This window comes from Siphateles boraxobius, unplaced genomic scaffold (assembly GCF_051911475.1).
Source record: "Siphateles boraxobius isolate OS27281-9 unplaced genomic scaffold, OSU_SipBor_1 2, whole genome shotgun sequence".
Classification (NCBI taxonomy): Eukaryota; Metazoa; Chordata; class Actinopteri; order Cypriniformes; family Leuciscidae; genus Siphateles; species Siphateles boraxobius.
Genome location: NW_027508810.1, coordinates 9353040 through 9365000, shown reverse-complemented (window position 1 = coordinate 9365000; position 11961 = coordinate 9353040). Strand labels below are relative to the sequence as shown.

At 39.9% G+C, this 11961-nt stretch overlaps 2 protein-coding genes across 2 annotated transcripts; one reads left to right on the top strand and one right to left on the bottom strand.

The window, feature by feature from the left end:
- The first annotated feature begins 1451 nt into the window (after positions 1–1451).
- On the top strand, positions 1452–4111 carry LOC143744371 (L-asparaginase). Its single transcript, XM_077235826.1, has 7 exons — positions 1452–1560; positions 1664–1803; positions 1917–2012; positions 2106–2266; positions 2345–2428; positions 2504–2666; positions 3837–4111. Exons 1-7 carry the CDS (start codon positions 1554–1556, stop codon positions 3924–3926), a joined length of 741 nt encoding a protein of 246 aa, XP_077091941.1. The 5' UTR covers positions 1452–1553; the 3' UTR covers positions 3927–4111.
- Positions 4112–4572: 461 nt separating this feature from the next.
- Positions 4573–11952, bottom strand: aldob (aldolase b, fructose-bisphosphate). Its single transcript, XM_077235810.1, has 9 exons — positions 11788–11952; positions 10997–11109; positions 10569–10780; positions 10372–10426; positions 10112–10272; positions 9882–9965; positions 5178–5352; positions 4893–5092; positions 4573–4767 (listed from the first exon to the last, which is right to left on the bottom strand). Exons 2-9 carry the CDS (start codon positions 11106–11108, stop codon positions 4672–4674), a joined length of 1095 nt encoding a protein of 364 aa, XP_077091925.1. The 5' UTR covers position 11109; positions 11788–11952; the 3' UTR covers positions 4573–4671.
- Between the last annotated feature and the right edge of the window lie 9 nt (positions 11953–11961).

Here is an 11961-nt window from a genome sequence, read left to right as displayed (position 1 = left end):
TCCACCGTTTCTTTTCTCACATTAACCCCCTGGTTTCATAGACAAGGCTAACCTAGTCCCAGACTAAAATGCACATTTGAGCTATTTAACACTTAGCCTAATTATATTAAAGATGATTGTGAATACTTATAGGACAAGTACAACTAAGGCTCATTTAGGTATCTGTATGCTATTGCTATACACTCTAAAAACTAAAAAGTGATCAGTTTACTTAAACCTGTTGCCTTAAAATGATAAAATAAACTTCATGCGTCAACTTCAAGTTCACACAACTTAATTTGTTCAATTAAGCAGCAAGTTTAATCATTTTAAAGCAACGGGTTTATAGTTTTGTTTAAGTGAACTGAACACTTTTTACAGGCTAACTTTTTTTAGAGCCAGGTGGTGGAAAAAAGTTTAGAGAGAGAAAAACACAAACACTAAATAAATAGATAAATAAATAAATAAATAAAAACTTCTATGAAAACATTGAAATGTTATACACATTTGACAGCTTTCTTGTTTTTCAGATTATAGAAATTGTAATGGCTGAACTTCTGATTTCGAAATTATTTACGATGCATAAATAAGGAGAAATCTGACCCAACTTTGGTTGAATGAGGACAAAATTGTGATATTTGTCTATACTTTGTACATTTTGTGGTCTATTCTACATCACAAAATGTACAAAGTATATCAATATCACAACTGGATCGGTTTACTGTTGTTAGTGATTAAATAAATATGAAATATCAAATTTTAAGAAATACATTTGATAAAAATGCTGTAAGATATTTAAGAACAGCGTATTTAAGATTGCCTGGCCCCCTAAAGCAAAATAGATGTAATTTGAGATCTTAAATGACATATATCCTTCCAATAAATTTGTAAATTAGAATTTAATTTTTAAAATGCGGTCATTTTTGAGATTCGTTTTCTGAAGATACAGAACATGTTTTGTTTTTTTCATTTCATTACTCACTTTCATTACCGTTTGGAAAACATTACAGGACTAGCTGAGAAAAAGACGTGGTCGCTGATGGTTTCACTTACACCTTACAACATATAATCAACAGAATTGCAATAATTTTTGTGTTTTATTTAATTTGATTAATAACGTTATATTATTGGCAAAATAGGCCTATTTTATACATAAATGTAAATCTGAAATTCAGAAACGAATCAAAAACAACGAACAATGGAATAAAATGCAAAAACTATTTCAATATTATTTTCATACGCTGAAATTTAGGGGTTGGGTTCAGGACAACCACCTCCCACCTCCCGGTTGAAAGTAGGCTACCTACTGTAACCATATCCTACTATTTTAAAATGTATTGTAGGTTTCAATAGATAAAAGAAGCAATACTTAAATGCTTTTTAAATGTGTTTTTGGTTGTGGGACAGCAGTTTGCACAAATCCTGTAGAATGGCCAATGCGCATTCCTGTGCAGTCCTAAGCGCGCGTCTCAGGACACTGACGCATGCGCAACTAAACCCGCGCGCGGCAGGAGGCGGAATCTAACGGTACTTTTAACTTCTGTTGCTGAGCAACAGAAAATACACCTTCAAACATGTACTGTAAGTAAAGATTTATATCAAAATTTGAATATATAAAATAGAAACCATTTAGTCATGTTGTTATCTATTAAAATATGTTTAATCTAAAGCTTAATTTTACTAGTTGAGGAACCAGAAGAGGAACCATTTGATCCGTTATTTCTTCCGTTGTCGAAATTGGAAACTAAACTGCGAAACCGGCAGTTCCTCCGCACCTGGGGCGAGGTGCTACAACTCCCCTGGCTTAAAGACAAGACGCCTGAAGTGAGTAAGCCTACACTTTTGCCATCCTGTGTTTGTATTTGTTTACTGAGTTGAATTAAAGTCACTAAGATGAATGAAGTGACGTAACGTCCGATTACGTTGTTTTTACCCAGGACGTCGCATCGATTCACCGAAAGTTGATGCCCTCTTTTGCCTGCAGATGCGTGCAGAATAACGACTTTGTGTCTTTACAGGAGATTCTCAAGCATGTAAGATGTAGAAAGCATTAGACTATTGTGCTTATCTTTCATATGGCCGGTTATATAATTCTTAATCCATGCTTTATCTCATGCTTTCTTTAGATGGATGTAAATGCTGGAACATATGATGGATACACTGCCATGCACTCCGCCTGTGAAATGGGGAACATTGATATGGCAATACAGTTACTCTCTCTTGGAGCAACATGCCATTTGACAACCCGCTTTGGTTACACACCTCTGCATCTTGCCATTAAAAACAAGTAAGTTGTTTTTCAGCAGTTTAAAGTATTTAATTTAAGTATATGTAATTTTTTACACCATTGCCTTATATATGGCAGGCACTATGACCTGATCAAGATTTTGATACAGCAAGGAGCCACAGTAACACAAGATCCTGTGCGAATCGGCATGGTTCTTATCAAGTCAGTCTTTTAAACAATCAATAAACTTGTCAGTCTGTTGTGGACATTTGCATTCAACTGTCCTCTCTAATTTAGGGCGGTTTGGGCTAAAGACTATAGGCTTGTGCATGCATGGTTCTTAGCTGGTACAAACATGAACCAGTGTGATTACAATGGACAGACTGCTTTACATGCAGCAGTGGAGAAGAGGAACGAGCTCATGGTGTCCAAACTTCTTCAATATGGCGCTAATCCAGAGGTATAATAAAAGTAGATTTGTTAACATGTATATTGAACATTATGAATGCATATTCTGTTTTTTTACTTTTCTGATTGGTGGCACTCTAACAAGTCAAATATTGTACCCTTGTGGTCTCCTCATGCAGGTGTAGCACTCCCTTCCCTCCCGGGTCAAAATGACCCGACGAGGACCTACAATTATACTCAATAAATTTTTGGTCCACAAAGCTTATATCATTTCATTTTGATAATATTTTTTCTATTTTTATAATGCAATATCTTGGAGATTTTCTCTTATTTTTTTGTTTTATTTACCTCTAAATTACTAGATTTTATCATTGATTTAATTTAATGATATAATTTAAGCAAATTTTTTCACATTCTTTCCACTTAAATACAAAATACTCGATTTAGACATTATAAAATAATTTTTGGGGAAAGTCTTAGCATTTGTATCGCATGGCGATATATGAAAATGTTATATCTTGGTATTTTCTCTGTTTTAGTATTTTTTTACAAATCTGTTATTTCACATCCTGGCCAATGATGTCCTATAAATATCTATTATCCATATTTAAGGCTATGAAAACAAATATAGTGAATGTCATTTAGGCTATACTTTATATTATGTGCAAAAAAGGGTCAAAATCACATTACATTCTAACATTGTAACATTACAATCTAAAAACTAATAATGATTTTATTTTTAAATCCACTAAAATAAAAACAAAGCACAGATTAATTATATTTGATTACCCCATTAATGTAGAGTACCCTTTTGAATTACTGCTATCATAAAAATACACTTGTAGGTTTAAAAATCTACATATGGTATATTTATTGTCCATTGAGGATATTCTATGTCTCACACTCTCATTTGTATGTGTGTGTTTGTTCTGGACTGTGCCAGATTTGTTTTAAATATATTTCGGACAATAAAAAAATCCCCATTTTTCCCATTCATTCCTAAGCGGGTCAAATTGAACCACGAGGGAAGGGATTCCTACTATTTTTTTTATCACAACCATCCATGTATTCCAAGTTCAAGTGCGACAATAGTCCAAAGGTCTTGGACCACTCTGATTTTTAAAAATGAAAAGAACATTAATTTCAGGTCAGAAATGCCCGAAGAGAGCATAAGTCGTAACTGTCAACCTGAAACATGTAATATTTTTCTTTTCCCTACCAGATTGCTGATATTTGGGGAAGAACGGCAGCAGATGAAGCAAGAATGAATCACCTGCATGACATTTTGGTGCTCTTCAACCTTCCTATTTGAAACTCACACTGTGTAGGAAGTCACACACAAGGTGACATCAAATGCAAAGACACAATACTTTTAATGTTTTATACCGTGGCAAGTTCTTAGTAAAGTTAGAGCACTACAAAATTGTAACTAAAATCAACTCCCCCCTTAATGTTTACACAATAAATCAACTCATTCAAATATATTATTTATTCAAAATGTAAGCATTAGTTAATTAAAACTGAAACTAATCCAGTGTCTATTTGAGTCATTTTTGGTACACATTCATGTGTTGTCAGTAGGGGTTGAATGACGTCAGATGTTTTAAAGTCGATATTTATGTGATTAAAGTAGAGTCGACTAGTTGCTGATGACGTCATTAATGAATAAGCGAATGTGGTGGTGCACAGTTATGGCGTATGACACAGCACTGCCCACAAAACTAATGCTCCTACATAACAGCTTATTTGTATCAGTTCTTTTGTCTTTAGGTCATTGTATTTCTCAGATTTCTGCTCGTTCTAAATCAGATACAGATAAAGTAGCACAGTAAAGATTGCATTTATATGAATGCATTAGTGAGAGAGCCTGCAAATTAATTCTACCTGGCAGAGTCTCTCTAGTCTCTACTAATATTGAATCTGTGGGTTTTAGTTACCAAGAAATATATCCTTGAACATTTCAGTTTCATAGCCATTTTTATTGATAAATCACAGAACAATCTATGCATGTAAATGTTGTATTGTCCAGAACAAGTTGCTGTTGTTTGTTGTTGAGTTTAGTAGACGTAGCTGGCGGTAAAGAGGGACTGTTTAGATGCTTGGTCAGCCTGGCCTGAGGGCTTGTATTCGCCTTTTGATGCAAGACTATTGATCTGAAAAAAGAAAAAGAAAAAAATAATCAAGATATGCCGCTTCTTTTAATATGGTAGGCCTATAAACTGACAACACAATGAAGCATATTGCCCACATGGAGTGTTTTAAGTTTGACATTGGTTACCTTGGCACGTGTGACGAAGGCATCCTGTCCAGCCTTCTTGTTCGCCGCTTGTCCCTTCCATGCAGAAAGAGCCGAGGCCTGGAGAGCACGGCCATAAGAGAAGCTCAGCTTCCAGGGTCTGTTCAGGGGAAGCTGGTTCATGGCATTCAGATTCAGAGAGGCCTCCTCCTCACTTTGACCACCAGAGAGGAAGCAGATGCCTGAGAACCAGAAGAGGGATGTTGAACGTTTGAAGAGCACTTACATAGAGGCCTTCCTCTAGTGACCAGGCGAGGACTGACATACCTGGCACAGCAGCTGGGACAGTGCGTCTGAGAGCAGTGACTGTTGCCATGGCAACCTCCTGAGGGGTGTACTTCTTGGTGCAGGCTTGTCCAGCAGTGACCATGTTTGGTTTGAGCAGAGTTCCCTCCAGATACACGTGGTGGTCAGAGAGGGCCTTGTACACAGCTGCCAGGACCTTGGTTGCAATTTGTTGGGAGTTATTTTTAATGGATAATTTGGAATTGCTCTGCTTTAAAGGGTTAGTTCACCCAAACATTGTCATAAATTACACTCCCTCATTTCGTTCCAAACCCGTAAGGCCTTCGTTCATCTTTGGAAAGCTAATGAAGATATTTTTGATGAAATCCGAGAGGTTTCTGAACCACCCAGCAACAAAAAAAACAACAACAGAAATAACGACTTTATTCAATAATCTCTTCCACGTCATTCTGCTACGCTATTCACATAGTAAACACAGTGCAGCGCTTCCTGGTTCTACATCAGAACACCAACTGACTATTGGCTAGCTCCTGCTTCAGTGTCACATGCATGTGTAGTGGTGCTCATGTCATGTGACCAGTGTTGGCTAGGGATGGCGAAAACTAAAAATTTTCTTGACCGACCACCGAGCCTCATTAGCCGGTTGAAACCGGTTAACCGATTAGTTTAAAATATGCCACGCTATTTGAAATAACAGCCATTTCGAGCCGCGCCTGCAATTTCGCAACTCTGTCGCATCTCTCTCTGCCTCCCGCTCACACACACACACACACACACACACACACACACACACACACTGCCCCGGCGCCGCGCTTCCACTCACGTCACTTTTTTAAAATCCCCTACAGCGCGAAACATGAGTCCCGCAAACGCGGGGCCGAGGAGCTTGTATGTAATCGGAGGACAAATGGCTCCTTAGTTTCGAAATGGTTTGGGTACAAGGTGATCGCGTTGAAAATAAAGGCGTTGGTCTAGCGTTACTGTGCGTTCACACCGGACGCGAATAGCGCGTCAAATTCGCGTCTACCGCGTCTAGTTTGACGCTTGACCACTTTGTGTTAATTCGCGTGTCAAGAGAGAAACTGACGTGCGTAAAAACAAAAGTTTGAAGCGAAATTTACGCGCGTCACGCGCGTCAGAATCGAAACCCGTTGGCGGCCATCTTTTTTATGTTGATCGAGCATTCATCGGAGAGTCACCCCTCTGTATTTGCTCTGGAGAGCAGAATGGCGGCATAGGGGTAATCGTCGCCGTATTTGTGTCCATCAGACCCTTCGAAGGCGAACCCAGTGTGGCGAGTTTCACCATTGGCTCGCTCCAGGAGCTGCGCCTGGATGACGGCGGCTTTCAGCGGTACTTCCGCCTGTCCCGCGCCCAGCTTGATGACCTGTTGTCCCGCATCGGAGCGAGGAGCACCCTCGCCCTCATCCACCTAATCTGTCATTTATTTTTGTTTTGATGATAAATGGAGCCAGCCTGTTGCCAGTAAGCCAGTATGTTGGTTGTCTTTACATTAATAATATTTCATATCTAGATATGGAATAAATAGCATTCAATACAAAATGAATATGTCTCATATATTGAAATCAAGTTTTATGTGAAAAAATATTTGCTTTGTTGTGCATTAGAACCAGTCATATTACAAAATAATTTATTGAAGCCTCCAGATACTTCACCACATGACAGCAGCATGCAGCTAGGCTCCGGATTGGTTAACGCGGCGCGAATTGACGCAGAAGTTCCGATTTTTCAACTCGGGCGGCAGACGCGAATTCGCGTCAAACGCGTGAATGCACAAATAGCACTAACTAAATCATTCGCGCGTAACGCGCTTAACGCGCCAGCCGCTTAATTCGCGTCTACCGCGCCGCGCTCTACGCCTCATTCGCGCCGCAGGAATTTTTTACGCGCGTAACGCGTCTTTGCATTGACTTAACATTGAAATCACTCGCGCCTGACGCGCTATTCGCGTCCGGTGTGAACGCACCATTAGAAGCTCATTTTAAACATTGCAGCGTCTCATTTAAGAAAATGACAGCTCCGAAGAGACTCCGCTTAGTTTGAGGTAACGTTAGTGCTAACAATAATAAAGAAAGATGATGATCATCATCACCTTATCTGTTACCACTGAAATGTAGATGTAATGTATTTCTACAGTATCTACTGTATTTAAAGGGGGGGTGAAATGCTCAGTTTCACTCAATCTCATGTTAATCTTGAGTACCTATAGAGTAGTATTGCATCCTTCATATCTCCAAAAAGTCTTTAGTTTTATTATATTTATAAAAGAAAGATAGGCTGTACCGAGTCTTTCCGGAAAAACCCGAGCGGGTGGAGGCGTACCGTGTGGGCGGAGCTAAGTAATCACGACACGAGCGCGCGAAGCTTTTGCGTTGAGAGCGTCTGGAAGCTGTGAGTGACATCCGAAAATAAACCATGGCTAACAATCAGATTCAGCCATACATTTTTGATCCAGAATCAGATCCCGAGGCTGAGATTGAAGACGACCAGCAGCAGCAGCAACGACTACAGCAGGACGTCTCTATGTGGTGTGTAGGCCTACTGGAACGGTATAACTTATAACTTAAACAATATAAGGGCTCGTTCATACAGAACGCGTTTTTGCTCACAAAAACGTGAGATGGGCAGTGAAATGGGTGAAAAACATAAGGTCTCGAGCGTTTTTTTAAAAATAGAAATGATTTGAACTTGAGCGCAGTGTTTTTAGAACACCATGTCATGCGCGAGTTTTACAACATTTGTGTGTTGTAAACAGACAGACTGGTTTATGAGGACATGATTTATTTTTACAATAAACAAACTGACACCTACAGTGGCCAGCTAAACAAATGTATTTAAACACACACCATACATCGCATGCTCCATAGATACGTTAACTGTATGTGATCATGTTGTTTACTTTCTGTGCTTAACGTACACGCCGATAGTTAACAACTCACAGACATTTGAAGCAGTTTTACTCACCGCCTGCGGTTCCAACGCACGACCGTGAACCTTTATCGTTGGGACTGCTCCATCTTTGAGTATTAGGCGATCTGCAAATCCGGCGTTGAACTGCCTTGTTTATAAAACTATTACTGTCGAAATGAAGGGAACAAACAAAAACACTTGCACAACTCCGTTGCTGCTCTGGAAAAACAAAATCCATCCACAGGTCCCTTAACGCTGGGTTCTTTGGAAATTTGTGCAATGTTGTCTTGCCCTGGCAACCAAAAACACACTTTTTTGGTGCCATTTTTTTAATTGCAGCGCAGCCGAGCCCAGCGCTCTGATGGGCATAGGCGTACTCTCGCACGCACTAGGCTACAGATGCGCGCGCGCCCTTCCGGGAGAAGTGCCCTTAAGACCCGTATAAGGAAATTCCGGCGACTCTGACGTCACACAGGCCCGTATTCGAAAAAAACTTTCCGAAACTTGTGACAAACCGGAAGGAGTATTTTTGGAACAGAATTACTCCATCATACTTACAACTTCATTTTTGAAACTTTGTCCATGTTTAGCATGGGAATCCAACTCTTTAACAGTGTGAAAAACTCACTATGCATGAAACAGCATTTCACCCCCCCTTTAAGCACTGTATCACACAAGTTGCAACTTACTGTGTCATTCTTTTTGGTGAAATGATCCCACACACTAACGTTACGTTTCTTTGCACGCTTCATCCTGTTGTCTGCCCTTGCTCTAACCTCGAGTGTTTTAGCCTGTAGCCTTTACTTTTCGCAAACCTTGTGAGCGCGCGAACCCAAACGCTGTGACCTCGCGCCAAATGTTTTTATTGGTTTATTAAGTACAAACAGGCGAGTTATGAAGAATTGAGTGTGAGGGATTTGTTCACTTCACACAAAAATATCTTCGATTAAGATGGCTAACTGTAGTAGCGTTTAGTCCACGGTCTATAATAGCCTAATTTAGAGATCACTTTTTTTTAACCGACTACCGACAACTTTGATCGGTTAACGTTGAGACGGTCAACCATCGGTCAAACGGTCATCGGTTAGCATCCCTAGTGTTGGACAATAGTTAGTCTGCGTTCTGCCGTAGTGCTGCACTGTGTTTACTACGTGAATAGCGTAGCAGAGTGACGTGGAAGAGAAGTGATTGTTGAATAAAGTTTTTTTTTTTTTTTCACAGGAAGTATTCATCGTCACTTCATAACATTAACATTGGAAAGCATCTTTTGCAGCGATTTTTGCATGACCATATCAGTGAACACCCCAGACCACTCGGTGAGTTGCACGTCTTTGTAAACTGAAGTTTAATGCGTTTTATTTGAATGATTGTTCCAAGGCACCTATGAAACCATTGTGGAGGTGGGGGGGGGTGCTAACACAAAAACCTAAAATTCTCGGGACAGCAGCATGTGTCCAAATTTTAATCTTAACCGTTTGATTTCATCAGAAACGATCTTAAAACAGGGCTTTACTTGTAATACGCCAAACTTTCCCTTTAAGGTTGAACCACTGTAGTCACATGGACTACTTTAACAATGTCTTCACCACCTTTCTGGGCCTTGAAATTTGCAATGAGGTTGCAGCCTATAGGTGGTTCAGAAACCTCTCGGATTTCATCAAAAAAATCTTAATTTGTGTTCCCAAGATGAACGAAAGTCTTACAGGTTTGGAACGACATGAGGGTGAGTAATTAATGACAGAATTTGCATTTTTTGGGTGAACTATACCTTGTTTATTCTGGAAGGAGGCTTACCTTCTCAGTGGCGTACTGGCACTTTCGCAGATCATGATCTCCGTCTGGCAGGATCTCAGGCTCTACAATGGGAACCAAGCCATTCTAAAGAAATTGAGGAAGAATTAATCTTACAGACAGTTTGGAAACAAAAATAGTCCTGGCACACTATCAACTGTTCAGTCATGTAAAGGCTGTTTATGAGAAATAAATAGGATTCCATGAGCAGGCCACATTCTGTTAAGATATACCTGTTGGCAAATGCTGGCATATCTGGCAAGAACGTTAGCGTTTTCAGCTATTGCGAGAGCAGAGGGGCAGCCGTCAGAGATCTTAAGTACACAACGCCACTTGGCAAAGTCACAACCATCCTTCTTGTACTGGGCACAGCGTTCAGACAGACCATCCAACCCTGAGTGAAACAGATCAGGCAAAAATAGCTTCCTTTAAAATGGATTCAAGTCAGGATAGATAACTGTCATGTTAAGAAGTATTTGAGTAAGAAAGTTACCCTGTGTTGTTGTCTCTCCATTTGTACCGCCCAGGCTTGCTGTGCCTTTGTCCACCTTTACGCACAAAAACACAAAACTTTCATTCATAACATTACTGCCAAGATTAAAGAGAAGACCTCGTGTGTTGTGTATGTATCCTTTGGTTGCTACATCATAAATAAACGCATCCAAACAATGTTTTGGAAAATAACCTCACCTTGATACCAACTACGATGCCCATGTCCTTGACGACTTTTGGAAACAGAACTCCTTTGTTTGATTTCTGGTACAGTGTTTCATGGAAAAAGATGACACCACCAATATTTTCAGAGATAGAAGCGTCTACAGAGAAGAGGAGGTCGCGATAGCTGCGACGGTTCTCTTCAGTGTTCTCCACGTTTATCTTCTGAAAACGGTTTCCCATGGTGCCTGGAATAGGAATCAAACATCTAAGAACATCTGGAGAGCGATACATTTCATTATCACTATATCTTCAAGCTGATAGAGTAAACACAATAACAGATAACACTGTTAATAACCATTTATAGTGACAGTTGAAGCACATTTATAACTTCTTGTTGATCAATTAAGGTATTGTGCATAAAGGTGGTACTCTTTCCAATGCAGTACGCCACACATTCCTACCTGTGGACTCATCTGCAGCCAAGATGCCTTTTCCAGTTGCCACAATGCGCTGGGCAATTGTGGCAAGCTCCTTCTTCTGCTCCGTAGAGAGAGCTGGAAACTGATGCGTCATGCTGGCAAGAGGAGCAGATGTAAAATTATTAGCCAAAATACTAAACCCGTAATTTACAGAACTTGTGTCATTCGGCTCATTGGGTTATTCACTCTTATCTGTAAATATTTGGCCTGACTGTTGAACTTTAGCCCAGAGAGAAACACACTGGCTCCTCCCACTGAACAAACAAGTCCAGGGTTCACACTTGACTTGAAAATTTAGCAGTTTTCTTTGCGATTATGTGCAAAAAGTTTCACACATTAGTGCAATATCATTAAGAACTGCACAACACTGTCTTTTACACGCTGTGTATTTATGAAAGTTATGAATTGCCTCCCTTTTTCGCAGTACACGAAAATGCCACGCGTGGATAAATTGCAAGATGCATTGCCTGCGTTGATTCAGTAAGTTAGATAATTTTGCACTGCCAAACCAAACAGGGATTTTTGCTAATGTGATTCATGACACAAATTAAAGAGCAGAACCTAAATATGTAGCGACCGTATTCCATAACACATCTGCACAGTTTGAGAACAACTGCATGTTAACGTTTCAAAACATACATTTATGTATAAATACCCGTCCAAACTAGGCTACAACATAATATTACACTTAACGAAATTAATATTAAGACTAATTTCGCAAGATGCGATGACGATACAACTAAAAGAGTTAAAAAGTCGAACGCCATTCTTACTTGAAAGGTCTGCAGGTAAGTTGCACTACTGTGTGTGAATGGATGAAGTAGCCTCTCCTCACTGACGAATGAATCGGGACCGAGCGATTGGAGCAAGTGTGTATTTATGTGAGGCGAGCGCGGAGGCCGGGCTGGAGTGATGCGAACGGGCGTGCTCAGCCTCCGGGGACGCCA